The following is a 20,640-nucleotide window of genomic DNA, read 5'->3' on the forward strand; positions in this document are numbered from 1 at the left end:
ATATTAAAAAAATCAACATCTAAAATATATAATACTCAAACCCACTTATTCCGGTTCAGGATGTTGGTCCCGAAGCAACTGGAAATTAGAACAGCTCAGGATTCCAAAAGAAAGCTGTACAAGTTCACCTTGCTGAAGGATAGTATTGTATTAAAATAAACAGAAAAGATGCAGAATCTGTTATCGGTGGCACTGTGACACACCAAGCTTTGGACGCCTCTTGTGTCACGTTTGTATCTTCTCTGCCTGTGTTTTTCCACGTTTTCTTGCACAGCCTAAAAAAAGGACATGCTGGTTGCCTCTCACCTGGCTGGCATGAATGAGTGTAGTTGTGAGGGATTATTCATTACAGTGCACGGACGTATTGTCATCCCTCTTGGAATGGGATTAGGCTTCAAGTGAACTAGAAAAAGCAAGTTTAGTATTTAGATAAAAGTAAAATTGTAAGGTATTGGGTTTCTTCTTTCTGTTAATTGAGTAATCTCAAAAATCTATTTCAAAATTATATTGGTTTATGGAATATATTTTCAAAAAGTAATTACAGTTCAGCATCAGTAAGTAACACACAACTGTATAGGACTGGCATACTACTTAAATTAGAAAGATACGCTGTTCCAGTTTTGAGCTACATGTCCCTATAAGCCAGTGTATCGCTATAAATGGTACAGTTCTCCAGTTTTACTTCAAGATGTCCTGATAATTAAGATTTCCAGCATAAAGGGTCCACATTTGTAGTTACCATAAAGTTAGTTTCCTTTTCTCTGTAAGATTTTAAATGTCGGCTGACATTTACACATTGGAAGATCACATAATTATTTCAGGTTTTTCTAATGTTGTTACTGTGTGTCTTTATGTACATAAATGTTGTATGATTTCATAAATTACTATGAGCATATTGTAGTTGTAAACATACCTACTGTAAATGCTCTGTTCAGGGGCCCTCCAGTGGTTTATTTATCTTTAGAAATGCTATATGCTTTAAATTTTGTGTTCCTCTTTTCTTTTGTCATTTGGTTATATTATCTGTAAGGTGTCTTTCAGATATTTCAATTTTGCTTCTACTGTATGGTATAGGCTCTGGATCTCTGCTGCTTGTTAAATTTACCAACGAAAATGTGTTGAAATGTATCCCGCTGCTGACTCTATGTGACTATGAGCAAGTCTCTTCACGTGCCTGTCTGTCAATTGGAAAAGCAAAAAGAATTATAATCAGATTACTTTATGAATCCCAAAGGATATTACTTATGTTACAAGTGCTATTTATGTTAGAACAGGAAGAGCAAATATAAAGTATATAAAGTATATAAAGTAAAATGGAATATAAATATTAAAGTACAATAGATCTTCATTTACTATGCTCTCTACACATACACAGTGATTTAAATATAAAAGATATTATAAATCTGAGTCTTCTATGAAATCTGTAGTTTATTAAACAAAATAGCACATTGAGCAGGAAGTATTTCACATAATAATATTGCACTTATAGGTGAAATATTGCACATTTTGAGAAAAAAAAAGTTAAAAACCATTTCACCTGAAATGTTTTACGTTGTGTTGGATAAAGAAGTCAGCCAAATATGTAAATGTATTAAGTACATTGATGTTATGTATTCTTATATTTGCTCTGAATGATGCGCGTATCCGGTTAATGTCAGGCTCCAAAATGATTCACTGTGAGTATGGGTATATAAATGTAATGAATTATTATTATTATTATGTGTGCGTGATTGGGATCCTCACTGAATCAGTGCCTCCCGTGAGGCCGTATCTGATGCTGCTATGATAAGTTTTAGCATTAGAGAATTTAAAATGTAAACAACCATGTTTGTTTCAACACTAAATTGAGTTTTAGTCAATAAATTACATAGGCCAATTGACACAGTTGTTATCCAGGACTTTAAAGCCAGAGTAGGAAAATTTGACCATTCCATTATTGACAAATTAGTGGGACTGACACTGAAGCAGTTGCAGGCTTTCATCATGTAGTGCTGTTTGCCCGGGTGTCTGCTTTGCTTGTTTTTAATTAGGATACAATGATGGGAGCAGACTACACAGAATAATGGAAAATAATAGGAAAACACAAAAAAAGTTAAGCATTTAAAGCTATAGCAAAAAATAGAGATATTCCTAAATGTCTTATATAGTTAAAAATCATACTGCTGTGCTTTTTCTGAATGCAAAATAAGAGAGGTGAAAAAAGACCAGCTAACCAAATGAGATCAATTATTATCACAGAAAAACCTGCAGCCACAGGGGGTCCCCAGGACAGAGTTTGGGAACCACTGTTCTGAGGTAAACAGTATTCTTAAGATATTTACTGTAAATGTCATCATCTATGAATCCCAGGGTAAAAATATGTAATGGGCAAACACAAGGTATATCCATGTGACAGAGCAATAAAATATCAGACCTCTAATATTTGCCCATGTTAGTTTCCTACTATATGTTTTACACTAGTTTCAAAATTAGTTTTCAACTATAATAGAAATACTGGTGAATGAACCATTCCATTATGAATGTGCCCCATATAAAACCACACACTATCAAGTCTGTCAGACTTTGCAAAAAGTATGTTAAACAGTTTGTATATGTACTAAACTTTTTTTTTTTACACATGGCATGTTACATAGTGTTGTTTATCAGAAGTAATGACAGAAATTCAGCGAAAATGTTGGGATGCCAACTAGGCCACCCTGTTTACTCAAAAAGGCATTTTAATTAAAAAAAAAATAAGTGCTCCATGGCGCAAACAAAATGTAAATAGCCATTGGCTAATGTCGGGTTGCCATATACAGTGGTGTGAAAAACTATTTGCCCCCTTCCTGATTTCTTATTCTTTTGCATGTTTGTCACACACAATGTTTCTGATCATCAAACACATTTAACTATTAGTCAAATATAACACAAGTAAACACAAAATGCAGTTTTTAAATGATGGTTTTTATTATTTAGGGAGAAAAAAAATCCAAACCTAAATGGCCCTGTGTGAAAAAGTAATTGCCCCTTGTTAAAAAATAACCTAACTGTGGTGTATCACACCTGAGTTCAATTTCCGTAGCCACCCCCAGGCCTGATTACTGCCACACCTGTTTCAATCAAGAAATCACTTAAATAGGAGCTGCCTGACACAGAGAAGTAGACCAAAAGCACCTCAAAAGCTAGACATCATGCCAAGATCCAAAGAAATTCAGGAACAAATGAGAACAGAAGTAATTGAGATCTATCAGTCTGGTAAAGGTTATAAAGCCATTTCTAAAGCTTTTGGGCTCCAGCGAACCACAGTGAGAGCCATTATCCACAAATGGCAAAAACATGGAACAGTGGTGAACCTTCCCAGGAGTGGCCGGCCGACCAAAATTACCCCAAGGCGCAGAGGCGACTCATCCAAGAGGTCACAAAGACCCCAGGACAACGTCTAAAGAACTGCAGGCCTCACTTGCCTCAATTAAGGTCAGTGTTCACGACTCCACCATAAGAAAGAGACTGGGCAAAAGCGGCCTGCATGGCAGATTTCCAAGACGCAAACCACTGTTAAGCAAAAGAACATTAGGGCTCGTCTCAATTTTGCTAAGAAACATCTCAATGATTGCCAAGACTTTTGGGAAAATACCTTGTGGACTGATGAGACAAAAGTTGAACTTTTTGGAAGGCAAATGTCCCGTTACATCTGGCGTAAAAGGAACACAGCATTTCAGAAAAGAACATCATACCAACAGTAAAATATGGTGGTGGTAGTGTGATGGTCTGGGGTTGTTTTGCTGCTTCAGGACCTGGAAGGCTTGCTGTGATAGATGGAACCATGAATTCTACTGTCTACCAAAAAATCCTGAAGGAGAATGTCCGGCCATCTGTTCGTCAACTCAAGCTGAAGCGATCTTGGGTGCTGCAACAGGACAATGATCCAAAACACACCAGCAAATCCACCTCTGAACGGCTGAAGAAAATCAAAATGAAGACTTTGGAGTGGCCTAGTCAAAGTCCTGACCTGAATCCAATTGAGATGCTATGGCATGACCTTAAAAAGGCGGTTTATGCTAGAAAACCCTCAAATAAAGCTGAATTACAACAATTCTGCAAAGATGAGTGAGCCAAAATTCCTCCAGAGCGCTGTAAAAGACTCATTGCAAGTTATCGCAAGCGCTTGATTGCAGTTATTGCTGCTAAGGGTGGCCCAACCAGTTATTAGGTTCAGGGGGCAATTACTTTTTCACACAGGGCCTAGTAGGTTTGGATTTTTTTTTCTCCCTAAATAATAAAAACCATCATTTAAAAACTGCATTTTGTGTTTACTTTTGTTATATTTGACTAATGGTTAAATGTGTTTGATGAGCAGAAACATTTTGTGTGACAAACATGCAAAAGAATAAGAAATCAGGAAGGGGGCAAATAGTTTTTCACACCACTGTATAGTAGTCAGGCGTTTAGTTCGGAGATCTAGCTTTCACGTTGTTCACCTTCTAAATAAGACACCTCCTTCTGGGAATACTCTGTTGATTTTTATAGCTCCCAGACCGAAGGGGCGGGGTCAGTGCTGTATGTGGAAAAGAAGACAAGGCAGTTAGTGTTTCCGCCCGCTTGTGTAGTGGTGCTTACCTTTGACGCGACCCCTGAAGCACATGCGTAACAATTTTTTTTTTGTCAAAGGGGTAAATTAGGCATTTTACAGAAGCTAAATAATAATACGTTAAAAATGTATGCAAATAAAAGGGTAAGAATAAATAATAATAATAATATATGTACACATACATCCAAACAACTGCAGTTTTCCGATGATAAAAAAACACTGTTATGGCAAGTAGTACACTTGTCTAGTACGTAATCGAATAAACAATGAGTACATGGCGCTGTAAAATGAAAAATGTGTGACCTGCCTCGTGTCTTTCATTAAAGCCACATCCACACCGGTTTATGCAACGGATCGCACATCATCTATTGAATTTTAAAAAAGATTAATAACAAATAATATTCTTCTTCTTCTTTGGTGTTTATAGTGGATCGATCGCGCCTATGCTGAAGGTGAATTACTACCACCTACTGTGTGAAGAAGAAGAAGGTGCAATATCACATTCTTTCACATAACCCCACCTGTCGATGATATACAGCATACACGATTTAACTTTTCCCTCCTTTGCTTCGAAAAATATGTCCGTAATAGGACTCTCGCGAGATTTACTGTGGAGGGTGCATAATTTTTGTAAGGTCACGCGCAAGTTGACCTGGAAGTGGATCTATCTTTTTTTTTTTGGACGAGCGAAGCCGTGCTTTTTGAGTGATTTCGCCCGTTGGATTTGGCGTTTTTAAAAGTAGTAGTCAACAGGAAGACATACTTTGTGTTAGATTGTGGGAAAGTACTGCGATGTTTTACCACGTATGTATTTTTTTGCAATTTCTTGTCAGTGTTTGATAAAACTTTGATGGAAACAAAGTTAGTTAGTTGAAAAAGGAGACCGTCGTTTTTAGATTAAATGATTAGATAAAATGTATTGTGTAGTGGTGGGCGCATTTAGATCAACATGTTAGATGATGGGTGGATTTCAGATTTCTGTTGCAGGAAAGCAATGTTATGGAGGGAAGGCTGAAACGGAGAACGAGGTAACGATCGTAGTTGCATGGGATTGGTGCCTGGTATTTAAAATGCATGTCTTAGTCAACTTCGATGAACAGTTTCAAATACTGCAACTGAGGACATTATATCCAAGATTTTAGGTGAAAACGGCAGATTAATCATAAACCATACTTTATGTTGTAATAATAGTAGTGCATATTACAGAGTAAAAGTAAAATTCTTAAATGCATATCTGTCCAACATGCCAAACACCGCCGCAGTCCGGTGCCATGATAAACACTAATGTATTAAAGTTAAGGACTATATTTAAATTAATAGAAAACACACATCGTACCGCAAATTAAGCCATCATTAGCAGCATCTAGAAACACAGGTACATAATTTTTTGAAGTATTACTAGTGTCGTATTAAAACCTTTATGAAGTCAGATATTTTAGTTTGATTTGTCTTAAGTATTCTAATTAATCAAATCCCTGATATAAATTTATGTGTGTATGTACGTAATATAAAATGTGTGTTAAAATCACCTTTGTGCACTATGTGATTTAACAGTTTCAAAATAAGCTATTAAGGTTATATACATTGTTGTTGATTTCTTTCAAATAATCAATCTGAAATCATTCTCCACTTTTATTCAATAGATCTGTTGTAGAATGGCAAGTGAACTCTCGTTCTTTTCTCTGATCATAAGGGAGCACTTTACGCTGTCTCATTAACTTACCCTCCTCTTGCCTGTAAACGTCAAATTTATTTCAGAAACCTTAACAATATCTACCCCTCTATCCTGGCTAGTTGTATTTCTGATTTTTTTCTGTCTTCACCTATTCCATCCACACTAGGTAATCTTGTTGAAGATTATAACTTAGCCCCTTCTTTCAGCACAAGATTAAACGACTCCTTTAAAGCCGATGTAATTTTACTTTAAGCACTCTGCTCCGTGGTACAGTTCAGAAGTGCAGTCTATGAAAGCAGCTAGCTGACGCCTTGAGAAAATGTCCTGCAAGACTAGCCTCACTCTGCACGCCCAGGCTTTCTCTGACTGTTAAAGGGCTTACAGAGATGGCAAAATAATAGAAAGTGGCCATGATATCCCAAGGGTTTTGCTCTCTGTAGTTAATAAGCTATATCAACCTGCTCCTGGCCCAGTTACCTCGTCTACTGAAGTCTGTGGAAAAACTCCTCCACTTTTTCCGTAATAAAACTAAAGATCTAAATAATTCAACTAACATAAATTCATCATCCATTTTTATGTTTCCCTGCCTTCCCACTCCATCCAGCTTTTTTTATAAATTTTCACCAGCCACATGTACATTTGTTAATGACTGGCTTTGTAAGTTGAGGCCAGCTACTTGCATACTGGACCCCATTCCCACCACACTTCTTAAATCCTGACGACATGGCATAATATCAACTGTTACGACAATAATAAAAACATCCTTTGACACTGGCTTAGTGTCACCCGCTTTTAAAATTGCTTATGTAACCCCAATGTTAAAAAAAAAAAAAAAAACAATCTAACTTTTCAGTCAAAAGTTCTTGAGTGTGTTGTAACCTCCCAACTCTCCAATTACTTAACTTTCAGTAATTTGATAGGAACACCTTCAGTCTGGTTTCAGGGCGCACCTCAGCTCTGAAACTACTCCGATTCAGGCAACGAATTATTTGCTTATGGCAACAGACTCTGGACAAAGCAGCATATTAATTCTGTTACGTTTTATTGCAGCATTTGACACTGTCAGACATGACATTCTACTGTCCAGAATGGAGAACATGTTGGTTATCTCTGGCACTGCCCTCCAGTGGTTTAAGTCCAGTCTGAATGATAGGCAAAAGTTTGACAGTCTTGGTAACAGCAGGTCCAGCTCACCACCAGACAGCTGCTCAGCCCTCTGCTCTTCTGTATTTATGTGCTTCTCCTTGACCGTATTATTCGTAGCTTTGGACTGGGTTATCATTTTTATGCAGATACTCAGCTCTGTTTCAGTGTTAAAAGTGAAACTTCATCAGACCTTTCTCAGCTCACAACTTGATGCAGTGAAAATAAAACCTGGGTTGCAACAAAACTGAACTCATACACTAAAGCACAACTTAAGAAAATGATCTTCATCTCAGTCACTTTTAACGGTGTTCTCATTAGACCTTCTTCTGAAGCAAGTAGCCTTGGTTTCATTTTCGATTACTTCCTTTCTTATTCCTCCCACATAAACCTCATTAAAAAACTTTCTTTCTTTCACCTCTGTACCATATCCCATGGTCACTCATTCCTCTCCTTTTCTATTGCTGAGAAACATGTTTATGCTTTTATCACATCCCAGATCAATTATTGTAACTCCCTACTGGCAGGTGCTGCTTCTGATCTTCTTTCACAGCTCCAGTTGATTCAAAACTCTGCTGCAAGAGTTCTAACATGAACCAGCAACAGTGAGCATTCATCCTGCTTAGCCTCCACTGGCTCCCTGTGTCTTGCATGATTGAACATAAAATTTGTGTTATTAACCTACAAACCTTTAAACAACCTTGCTGTACTGGACTACATCAGTGACCTTCTCCATCACTGTGTTCCTGTTCACCCACTAAGGTCCTATGATTCTGGCAATCTGTTGTGTGCCACACTAACCTGCACTTTTAGGGGTGACAGGGCCTTCAGCTCCATAGCACCCGGTGTTTGGAATGACCTCCCAAAATAAATTAGATCAGCTGACTCAATTTATTCTTTTAAAAAACAACTTAAAACTCATCTATTCAGGAAGACATTTAACTTAACCTGACGTTCTGCCCTCTCTTTCAGTTTACCTCTCTTTCCAGATGCTCAGTATAATTTGTGTGTGTGTGTTATATCACAAATTGTTATCTTTTAGGCTTTTCCTTTAGTATTGAATTTAGTCTTTTATTCTGTTTAATGGTTTGTGTATCCTATACCTATCTGTTTTAGAGTTCTATTCAGGAAACATTTGTATCCAATGTTACATATTCCTGCTTTCTTTTTGAGACACTCTGAAGCGCCTTCAGCATGTAAAAGGTGCTATATAAATAAAATGTATTATTATTATTAGGCTGTTCTAACTACACAGACATACCTACATTTATGTATGCATATGTAAGAAATGACAACTAGAGAGCAGTTAGGCATCCTATTGACCATTTAAAGTTACTAAGAAAGCAATTTATCACATGGTCAAATATCACCATTTTAATGTGTAGCTGGCAGTAGTCCTTTGTTCTGTAAAGGAAATACGAATATACAACTGTAGAAAAATATAGAAAAAAATTCCTTCACAATATCCATTAATTTTCCTGGATTGTGTGAAGCCAGAATCTATCCCAGTACAGTTCAAGGCAGGAACCAACCCACACCCACATCTGCTAGCATTTTTGAATTAAGGTGGACATCCTGTAAAAAGCAGTTAAGCTTTGGTGGCATTTGTTTGTTAGAGCAGAATGTTGCGATTTTTCTGTCTGTGGCGTATTAGGGTATATCATAGACTGACTTTAAAAATAACACATTGTAATGATTTATTAAAGCTTGTTAGGTTTAATATGTTAGTAATCCAGTGGCCGTATTAAAATTAGCTGTGGAGTTAAGTTTGTTTATAAGTTGAAAAATGTTATTTAAATATCAGTAAATGTTAATCTTCATTTTACGCTAATGATGGTTTTGTATGTCTTGGAAGTCGAACTGTGCAAGTGAAATAGTTTGTTTTGATTGTTCTCAGATTTCCTTGGAACATGAGATCTTGCTGCATCCCCGTTATTTTGGTCCAAATTTATTAAACACAGTGAAGCAGAAACTGTTTACTGAAGTTGAAGGCACCTGCACTGGAAAGTAAGTATTCTTATTCTGTTTTGTTCTCTATGAGTGAGTTATTTGTGGTTTCACACCAGCGCAAAACGTTTTAACTTTCCCAAAGTATTATACAAAACAAATAAGAACTGCTCAATAGAAATGAACACACTAAAAATTCTTGGAGCGATTTTGCTTAGAAAATAATTCAGGCTTTTAGCATTTACTAGTGGGAAGCCAGAATGTACCTGAAACATGTCATATTTACAAAAAGATTTACCTCAACATGCTAAACATACCATTCCGATCCCTCTGCAAACATGCCCTCTATCAAAACCAACCTTGTTTCTCTTTTTAGTAATAGTCTTTGGATGTTGAGAGTTGGCAATTTTTAAAATTGAGTCATAGTTTCTACTTTTACTTTAGAAAGTAATGAAGTATCAATGTGCAGTAAAGGTTTGTTATTTGAATCTGGTAGATCTATGAAAATATTAAGAGACACTGCTTAGTCCAGCCTTCTGTAAGTATGTATGGTTGAATTAGCTGGTAAGAAGGTGTTTTCCTTTTTTTTATTAAGAGAACATTTTGTTAGAACTGTAATGTCAGTGTGTGATACACTACTAAAAGCTTGGTAAATTGGTGATATTTTATACATTTTAAGTAGGGATGCTCCAACCAGGATTTTTAGGGATATTAATCATTGATTTCATGTTGCTAGAATTGGACAGGTCTGATATTAATTTGTTTTCTTTATCATTTTAATTTTTTCTTGTTTCCACTAAGCTCCTGCATAATCAGCCATGTAGAAACTTTGTTCTATATTAAATTGATAGTTTTATAATTAAACTGCAGAGGATAGGTGTTACCTATTCATTTTTTATTAACAAAATTAAATTGTGTAGTCTTATTATTCAGTGATCATCAAAAAATAAAATCCCCTTACCACAAAGTTTTTAAAGTGTGGTACGTGGCTGGGGGTGGTACCCAGCCGGGACGCCCAGGAGGACTGGAGGTAGGGCTTGCGCCTCCTCCAGACTACGAGGAGGCGACCGCCCTGGATGCACTGGGGGCCACCGCCAGAGGGCGCCCCGGTGCCTGAAGAACCCTGGACCTCATCACTTCTGCCACACCAGGAAGTGCTGGGGGGAAGAAGACTGGGTACACCCGGAGGGCTTCCGGGTGCGCAGCCGGCACTTCCACCACACAGGGGAGTGTCCGCAGAGGAGTGTCGGGGAGCAGCTGGAGCCCATCCAGGCTGCTATAAAAGGGGCCGCCTCCCTTCCTTCGGGATCGAGAGAGAAGTGGAGGCGGCCAGAAGGATGGCACTGGAGAGTGAGGCCTGGACTTTGGGGGATCGGTGCTGGAGGCACTAGGTTGTGCACTGACTTCAATTGTAAATAGTATAAATAAAATGTGTGTGTTGGGTGCTAAACTGTTGTCCCGGCCACGTTCCACAAAAGTAATAACACATTTAAAAAAATATTTATTCATAATAAAAATTGTTGTAATTACAAGCCTCAATTTTATTAAAATGTTCATGTTAATCAAAAAGGCTAACAGTCTTAAGTTTGCTCGTAAAGTAGACACATTTGGCTCTTAAGATAAATTGCCTGTTGTTAACTAAGCAGCAAGGGCAATTTTTTTTATCTGTTGTTTTTCTAGTTAAAAATGTGTTGCTGCACTAAACAGAAGCTTGCTCACCATCCACTCTCAGACAAGGAGTCTCCGTTTTAATTACAGGACAAAGTGAAAGGGTCTGAACTTATTCTCTTCTAATTTCTGCCATTCCTTTCCATGCATAGCATAACTCGTCACATTTCCTTTTTCAGTTTGTTATCCGACTTTCTTTAATGTAAGCCAATATTCCCACCTTTACTCTCTCCAATAGGCTGACTGACATCTGACAAGTAAATAATTAAAATTAGGGAACACTAATTAACATAGAATAAAAGTAAGGTCTGATGACCAGGGAGGACAGTAAAACCAAAAACAAAATAAAACCCTCTAGATGGCAGGAGAAAAAAATAAATTCTGAAGGGGTTCCAGGCCACAAGACCGCCCAGACCCTTCTAGGCATTCTACCTAACATAAATTACCTCAATCAGTCCTCATTGTATTCAGGGTTCACATGGAAGAACTTAATGATGACGGTCATGTGGACTTCTGGTCTTTAATCCATCAATGTAGGGACATCACAGTGCTTTGATTAGGTGGTGGTGGCGCAGATCGCCACCACAGAAAACCAGAAAAAGAACAGAAGAGAAAGTAGGGGTTAGTACGGATTTTGGAGCCACCATGAATAATAATGATAATTAATTGAATATACAGAACATCAGGATTTAACTAATAATAATTTATTACATTTATATAGCGCTTTTCAAGGCACTCAAAGCGCTTTACATACAAAGGGGGGGATCTCCTCAACCACCACCAGTGTGCAGCATCCACCTGGATGATGCGACGGCAGCCATAGTGCGCCAGAACGCCCACCACACACCAGCTTACTGGTGGAGAGGAGACAGAGTGATAAAGCCAATCAGTGTATGGGGATGATTAGGAGGCCATGACGGTCAGAGGCCAATGGGCAAATCTGGCCAGGATGCCGGGGTAACACCCCTAACTCTTTCCGAAAGACATCCTGGGATTTTTAATGACCACAGAGAGTCAGGACCTCGGTTTAAGCGTCTCATCCGAAAGACGGTGCTTTTTACAGTATAGTGTCCCCATCACTATACTGGGGCATTAGGACCCACACAGACCACAGGGTGAGCACCCCCTGCTGGCCTCACTAACACCTCTTCCAGCAGCAACCTAGTTTTTCCCAGAAGGTCTCCCATTCAGGTACTGACCAGGCTCAACCCTGCTTAGCTTCCGTGGGCAACCAGTCTAGGGCTACAGGGTGATATGGCTGCTGGCTAAGATGAAGCTATGAGAAAGCCATGTTAAAGTAATGTGTTTTAAAGTATTCCACTTTTTTTAAGATCAACTAATTTACTGAACACCATTCTAGTCATTTGGGGTGAAAATCTTCCTGACCCAATCAACAGCAGATTGTTGGAAGCATTACTAATTTTAACTCACTTTGAAAATAAAAATTTTGGAAGAAAATAAAATATTGTTAAAATTCATATAACAGGTTAATAAAAACGGTTAGCTGGGGTGAAGTATTAATATTAAGACTATATAAGTAAAGGGCTGCGGTGGGCTGGTGCCCTGCCCAGGGTTTGTTTCCTGCCTATTACCCTGTGTTGGCTGGGATTGGCTCCAGCAGACCCCCGTGAACCTATAGTTAGGATATAGCGGGTTGGATGATGGATGGATGGTTAAGTAAATGGTGAATGTTCCCATTTTTCCTTTCTCTGTAGCTTGAGCATTGTGATTGGTGTGTTCTTGAGATTCTCCCACTTAGACAATAGTAAGATGCTTATGGATTTGCAGTTTTTCTATTAAAATACTCGGATGTTCTGATGCAAATTTGGTACCCATTCTTTGTGTAATATGTTTAGAGACAGTCACTAAGACACAACCTGTTGCTACAATTGGGACAGTAGAAGTGTGTTGCTTTGCACACTTTTGTCATATTTGTTTCTGTCACTTGAGTATAAAAGGGTAGAATGTCAGTGCCTGAACTGCACAATCGACGCATCTCTTATGTTATTGAAGGCTACAACAGTGCAAGGCTTTGTGACTTGTGACCTGACACAAACATTGACAGTTGCCACATTGTAAACAGTGATTAGTGGGCCAATGTCTTGCTTGTCCTTGCACTTTATTGCAATTATTTTGCCTTATTGTTACGTAGCTGATGTCACTCCACATCAAGCAGTGCAAGCATTATCCCCTTGCAGATATGAATGCTATCTCAGGAATTTACCAATAAGTCTAAAATATGTGTGAACAAATCCCAGTTAAAAACTTTGACATTGGTTACTTGGCAATGTCCAAGCTTGGACCTACTATAGTTCTTACAAAATACTGGGAGTTGCATATATGTGATTTAGGCTAGAAAATTGTCCCATGTTACCTTTAGGATATAGAAGGAGGTAATATGATCGTGAAATGGTTTCAACAGAACAGGTAAATTCTACAGCTTTTGCAAGCCTAGTAACCTCTCAAGAGAGGTCATTATGATGATGTGGTAATTGGTTACAGCCCTTTTCACCTTACAGTTTGCAAGCTTGTACCCAGGGTGTTATTTTTCTAGGTGTCCTTTATATATAGTCTCTTTAGTTGTTTGGATTTTGTTTTTTGCTAAATTACTTTCTCACTTTTGCATAAAATAATGCCAGACTAAACATAGTTTGGTTAATTATCAATTGTGTTCAGTTTAAGTTGGAAACTTTCCTGAGTAATTAAAAGCTGTGTATGACTAAATACTAAAGAACCTGGAAGAAATTAGGTAATGTGCTGCATAAATCGGTGGGGAGGAAAAAAAAATCAATTGCATAAAAAACGTAAGAAAAAGAACAATTAGCACTGCATTAATTTCCTTTGTATACATGGTATGTAAATATCCATAGATTATATGCAATATAATTGATGTAAAAGTAATGCCTCCTTTACAGTAATTGCATATAATGGAAAAAAAGACTAGGCTGATGCCCTTCTTCTGGTTCCTAGTGGTTCCTGGTATTACTAATGTAACATTACCAAATTCCGTTAATTTATCCATTCCAGCAGCACTGGCTGTAAGGCAGAATCCAGTCCTAGACAAGTAGCCAGAGAACAGTGGCACAGGCACACATTCATCACGTATCTCAAGAATATAGTATATGGTGATGAGGCAAGGAAGTAAATCCAGTATCTTGGAACTATGAGGAAGTAGCACAAATCAAAATTGCTTACCCTTTTATCATCATGACCTTCACAATTTTATCTATTAAATGATTCATATTTATTTACATCATAAAAATCAGTGAATTGGTAGTGTTTTGTAAATACTGTGCATAGTAAAAGCAATATTTTTTTCAGTGTTTTATATCTGTAAAGCTCATACTTTTTAAAATAATTCTGTTTTGTTTTTACACAAAGGTATGGATTTGTGATTGCTGTTACCACCATTGACAATATTGGTGCAGGAATAATCCAGCCTAGCCGGGGCCTTGTGCTTTACCCTGTCAAGTACAAGGCAATTGTCTTCAGACCTTTCAAGGGGGAGGTGGTTGATGCTGTGGTTACACAAGTAAATAAGGTGTGTGGTTTATAATCTTCCTCTCAACTTGCATCTAATAGTGCTTTCTAGATATCAAGTGACATTATACTTAAACTCATTTGCTTAAAGGAGATGTTATTTGTTATGTTAAAATGACCAAGCACAAACATATTTCCCAAAAAAAATGTATGACTGGATGTGAAATTTTAAGTAGAAGTTAAAACATTTACATACTGAGACTAATACTCTTTAACAGCCCAGTAGAAACCTCATTAAGGTTACTTCCTGCATTCCTTAATCAAGATTTTAGAATTTTCAGAGGTATTACCAAAAATAATCACTCTAATTTCTGTTTAGTAAACAACAGAACATGTACTTAAGAACACGTGAAAACTAACGGGACATTTGTTCATGACAGCAAGTTTGTCCTTATATGAGGACAGGGAAACTATAAGAAAAATGGAAGTACGCTACCACTACCATTTATACAGAACAAACAATGGAGGTTCCAGAACTGTGTAGCTGTAAAATCTCTCTATTACCCATATTACTCAAACATTTTTCTGGTTTGTAAACTTAATTACATTATCCATCCATCCATCCATCCATCCATTCTCTTCCGCTTATCCGAGGTCGGGTCGCGGGGGCAGCAGCTTAAGCAGAGAGGCCCAGACTTCCCTCTCCCGGCCACTTCTTCCAGCTCTTCGGGAGAATCCCAAAGGCGTTCCCAGGCCAGCCGGGAGACATAGTCCCTCCAGCGTGTCCTGGGTCTTCCCCGGGGCCTCCTCCCGGTTGGACGTGTCCGGAACACCTCACCAGGGAGGCGTCCAGGAGGCATCCTGATCAGATGCCAGAGCCACCTCATCTGACTCCTCTCGATGCGGAGGAGCAGCGGCTCTACTCTGAGCCCCTCCCGGATGACTGAGCTTCTCACACTATCTTTAAGGGAAAGCCCAGACACCCTGCGGAGGAAACTCATTTCAGCGCTTGTATTGCGATCTCGTTCTTTGGTCACTACCCATAGCTCATGACCATAGGTGAGGGTAGGAAGGTAGATCGACTGGTAAATTGAGAGCTTTGCCTTACGGCTCAGCTCCTTTTTCACCACGACAGACCGATGCAGAGCCCGCATCACTGCGGATGCCGCACCGATCCGCCTGTCGATCTCACGCTCCATTCTTCCCTCACTCGTGAACAAGACCCCGAGATACTTGAACTCCTCCACTTGGGGCAGGATCTCTCCCCCAGCCCTGAGAGGGCACTCCACCCTTTTCCGGCTGAGGACCATGCTCGGATTTGGAGGTGCTGATTCTCATCCCAGCCGCTTCACACTCAGCTGCGAACCGATCCAGAGAGCTGAAGATCACGGCCTGATGAAGCAAACAGGACAACATCATCTGCAAAAGCAGTGACCCAATCCTGAGTCCACCAAACCGGACCCCTTCAACACCCTGGCTGCGCCTAGAAATTCTGTCCATAAAGTTATGAACAGAATGGTGACAAAGGGCAGCCCTGGCGGAGTCCAACTCTCACTGGAAGCGGGCTCGACTTACTGCGGCAATGCGGACCAAGCTCTGACACGGTTGTACAGAGACCGAACAGCTCTTATCAGGGGTCCGGTACCCCATACTCCCGAGCACCCCCACAGGATTCCCGAGGGACACGGTCGAATGCCTTTTCCAAGTCCACAAAACACATGTAGACCGGTCGGGCAAACTCCCATGCACCCTCAGGACTCTGCTAAGGGTGAAGAGCTGGTCCACTGTTCAGCGACCAGGGACTAAAACCACACTGTTCCTCCTGAATCCGAGGTTGACTATCCGACGGACCCTCCTCTCCAGAACCCCGAATAGACTTTTCCAGGGAGGCTGAGGAGAGTGATCCCTCTATAGTTGGAACACACCCTCCGGTCCCCCTTTTTAAAGAGGGGGACCACCACCCCGGTCTGCCAATCCAGAGGCACTGTCCCGATGTCCATGCGATGTTGCAGAGGCGTGTCAACCAAGACAGTCCTACAACATCCAGAGCCTTAAGGAACTCGGTATCTCATCCACCCGGGGCCCTGCCACCAAGGAGTTTTTGACCACCTCGGTGACTTCAGTCCCAGAGATGGGAGAGCCCACCTCAGAGTCCCCAGGCTCTGCTTCCTCATTGGAAGGCATGTTAGTGGGATTGAGGAGGTCTTCGAAGTACTCCTCCCACCGACCCTAGCGTCAGTGAGGTCAGCAGCGCACCATCCCCACTATATACGGTGTTGACACTGCACTGCTTCCCCTCCTGAGGCGCGGACGGTGGACCAGAATCTCCTCGAAGCCGTCCAAAGTCGTTCTCCATGGCCTCTCCAAACTCCTCCCATGCCCGAAGTTTTGCCTCAGCAACAACCGAAGCAGCGTTCGCTTGGCCTGCGGTACCTATCAGCTGCCTCCAGAGACCCACAGGACAAAAAGTCCTATAGGACTCCTTCTTCAGCTTGACGGCATCCCTCACGCGGTGTCCACCAACGGGTTGGGGATTGCCGCCACGACAGGCACCGACCACCTTGCGGCCACAGCTCCGGTCAGCCGCCTCAACAATAGAGGCGGAACATGGCCCATTGGACTCAATGTCCCCACCTCCCTCGGGGCGTGGTTGAAGTTCTGCGGAGGTGGGAGTTGAAGCTACTTCTGACAGGGGACTCTGCCAGCCGTTCCCAGCAGACCCTCACAACACGTTTGGGCCTACCAGGTCTGACCGGCATCTTCCCCCACCATCGAAGCCAACTCACCACCAGGTGGTGATCAGTTGACAGCTCCGCCCCTCTCTTCACCCGAGTGTCCAAGACACAACCACAAAGTCGATCATCGACCTGAGGCCTAGGGTGTCCTGGTGCCAAGTGCACATATGAACACCCTTATGCTTGAACATGGTGTTCGTTATGGACAATCCGTGACGAGCACAGAAGTCCAATAACAAAACACCGCTCGGGTTCAGATCGGGGCCATTCCTCCCAATCACGCCCTTCCAGGTCTCACTGTCATTGCCCACGTGAGCATTGAAGTCTCCCAGCAAAACGAGGGAATCCCCAGAAGGTATGCCCTCTAGCAACCCCTCCAGAGACTCCAAAAAGGGTGGATACTCCAAACTGCTGTTCGGCGCATACGCACAAACAACAGTCAGGACCCTTCCCCCCCACCCGAAGGCGGAGGGAGGCCACCCTCTCGTCCACCGGGGTAAACCCCAATGCACAGGCTCCGAGTCGGGGGGCAATAAGTATGCCCACACCTGCTCGGCGCCTCTCACCGGGGGCAACTCCAGAGTGGTAGAGAGTCCAGCCCCTCTCAAGGAGATTGGTTCCAGAGTCCAAGCTGTGCGTCGAAGTGAGTCCGACTATATCTAGCCGGAACCTCTCGACCTAGATATAGTCGGACTCACCTCGACGCACAGCTTGGACTAATTACATTATGTTCATTTAATTGCATGTTACTGTTTGTCGAAATTTTTAATATATATACAAAAACAGCATTGACATCGGAATGTTTTAAAATATGTATATTAGTTGAGGCTCTTCAGATTTTTTTTTCCCCCCTGCAGATACTAAAAGTTAACACTAAGCATTCATGCTTCATTTTAAACCGTTAGATACATTTTTAAAGCGTGTTGTACATTATTGAATATACATAACAAAGAAGTAGTCATCAGTTCTGTTTTCGGTTTTCTCTTTAGCCCAGTGTCTCATTGCAAATGGGAACTTTGAAAACTGACACTAGGTAATTCGGTTACCTTTTATCATGTTAAAAAAAAGTATGGTAAAGATAAAGTGACATGTTGATCATAATTAAGATGTCCTGTTTTATGGCCTGTTGACAAATAAGGCAATTTTTTTTGTGTTGCCAAAGTTGAAAGATTTAGTATGTAACTATGTACGTTTATTTGTTGTAGCCCCCTTTTGATGTCATTTATTAATATAACCACAGAGGCAGTTTCTTGTAGACAGACACCTTGTGCAAGCTTCTTTTAAAGATGTATGACCTATTAAACATTTTGTTTTCAGTTCTTTGAGGTCCTAACTTTCTGTACAACTGAGCGAACTCTGTGAAATAACAAATTCCTGCACTTCATTGCCAATATGTGCAATTATTTCTAGGAGAAGTAGAACAATTTTGCAACTCAAGAAAAATGATTTCTTATAATTGCCACACACACAGTTTTCAGTGACAGATTCTATACTTTATGGACAGAAAATGAATAATGTTTATGTCTGCTTTAAATGCCCATATTCATTTTACTGGCTTGTTTTTCCTGATAGGTTTTTTTTTTATACCATTTGTGTAGTCTGCATATTGAATTTCTACAATTAAGCATTGCCATTGTATTTGTCAGCAAATTTCTACATTATTTAATGTTTATTGTATATCTCATTACATTTGTTATTTCTAGACGTTTTTAGAATGAAGACTGCAAATTTTTGTGATATAATCATTGTAAAGTAAATTAATACTATTTGTAAATGGTGTATAATTCAGACTGATAATGAGATTTTACAACAAAACACATTATGGACTCTTGTACATTCACGTTATATGAAGAACATCTGACTACTTAAACTTGCAAATTAGATTGGGTGGGTTTAAGAATATTAGGTTGCTGTTTTTGATTGCTTACATGATCTCAAGGTAACCGGACTTCACTATACTGAACTGGTTCTTCCTATGTATACTTATGGATTATATCTGAAATCCACATACATTTTTTAGGCAAGTTAATTTCTGTGAATTTTATGTTCATACTGTACATTAAGTGCAGGTAAACCTGAATAAGTATTTCATTTAAAATTTTGAAAGATAAGTCCTTCAAAAAGGTTTTGATATGTTGTAGTTCTGTTAAGAAAGTTCTAACATTCAAGGCCAACAGGTTCTGCGCTTATTCAAAGATGTGCATGGAAATAGTGTTTGTTCCTTGTATTGTAGGAGATATTTTTTTATCTTTTAGCAGAGACTTCAACTCTCTGAATCTCACTAGGAGAATATTGAACTTGTTTGATTTTCCAGTAGTAGGTCATAAGTCATAGGGGTTAGGCAGCTTGTTTGTGAGAATTGACTGATAGTAATCTTTTATCTAGAAATACAATGCATACAATACCCACAAACAGGGAACAGCAACAACAGCTTCTAGAAAAGTGAGTGAGTGTTTTGGACTTCATAAATGGAAAGAGAGGCTTATCAAAATTTGGAGGAAGTACAGATGTTTGTTCAGGGTGTTTTGTTTGTCGTACCACAGGCTGCAGTGAAGGAGGCAGCTACCTGCTGGTTCTCTATTTTGCTTACTTGTTTTCTAGTGTGCTTCATGTGAATTTGGTGCCTCTTCTGATCCTTTAGTGGTATGGATATTTTGAACTTAATGAAGAGTCCTAAGGGATTCCCCATCCTTCAATATACAATTGTTGAATTTGGCACCCTCGGAGGCAATGAGATTAAACAAAAAAATGCAGTCTCTAATTTTGACATTCTGTCTAACTTGAAGCTGTGTTGAGTTGTTTTATTATAATACCAGCATTAATGATTTATATTATGGCTGCTGCTCTTTCTAATTGGTAGTGACCATATAGGTGTTATAATGGTGCAGTGTTTAGTGATGCTGCCTTATACCTGCAGAGTCATAATTTTGAATGCAGTATCCAGTCGCGTTCTCTATGCAGTGTGCTGTATCAGTGTGGGCTCTTCTCCAGGTACTCTCTGGCTTTCGTCCTACATACAAATGACGTTCATGGTACATTAACTGGTGATTCTGTTTTGGCCCTATATAGACAGTTTGAATCATTCCTTTCACTGGATGTTGCTCAGATACACACTACCCCACTGTGACCATGAATTGGTTTAAGTAGGTTCAAAATGATAAGACTACATTAGAGGTGCCAAACACCCAACACATGCATTTAGGATCTGAGATTAAAACAGCAAATACTTGAGGAAAATACACATAAGGAAACGGAGTATGTGCAAATTTCACATACAGCAAGATTTAAACACAGAGTTCTGGTGTTGTGAGGTAGCAGAGCCACACATTGTTCCACTGTAATTATGCTGGATACATTAATAATATACTTTAGAAATATTTTTCATTTTTTTGTAATTTTTGCTTAATTTTTCTTTGATTCTTTTT

The 20,640-nt window shown here is 39.7% G+C and overlaps 1 protein-coding gene across 1 annotated transcript in view; it reads left to right on the forward strand.

Annotated features, from left to right (window-relative positions):
* The first annotated feature begins 5,205 nt into the window (after nt 1-5,205).
* Nucleotides 5,206-20,640, forward strand: part of polr2g (RNA polymerase II subunit G) — a 29,441-nt gene continuing 14,006 nt past the window's right edge. Inside the window, exons 1-3 of the mRNA XM_039760698.1 lie at nt 5,206-5,371; nt 9,283-9,392; nt 14,382-14,541. Coding sequence (XP_039616632.1) covers nt 5,360-5,371; nt 9,283-9,392; nt 14,382-14,541 — 282 coding nt within the window. The 5' untranslated portion in view covers nt 5,206-5,359. The remainder of the gene's footprint in view (nt 5,372-9,282; nt 9,393-14,381; nt 14,542-20,640) is intronic.

The sequence above is a fragment of the Polypterus senegalus genome, chromosome 8 (assembly GCF_016835505.1).
Source record: "Polypterus senegalus isolate Bchr_013 chromosome 8, ASM1683550v1, whole genome shotgun sequence".
NCBI classification, from domain to species: Eukaryota; Metazoa; Chordata; class Cladistia; order Polypteriformes; family Polypteridae; genus Polypterus; species Polypterus senegalus.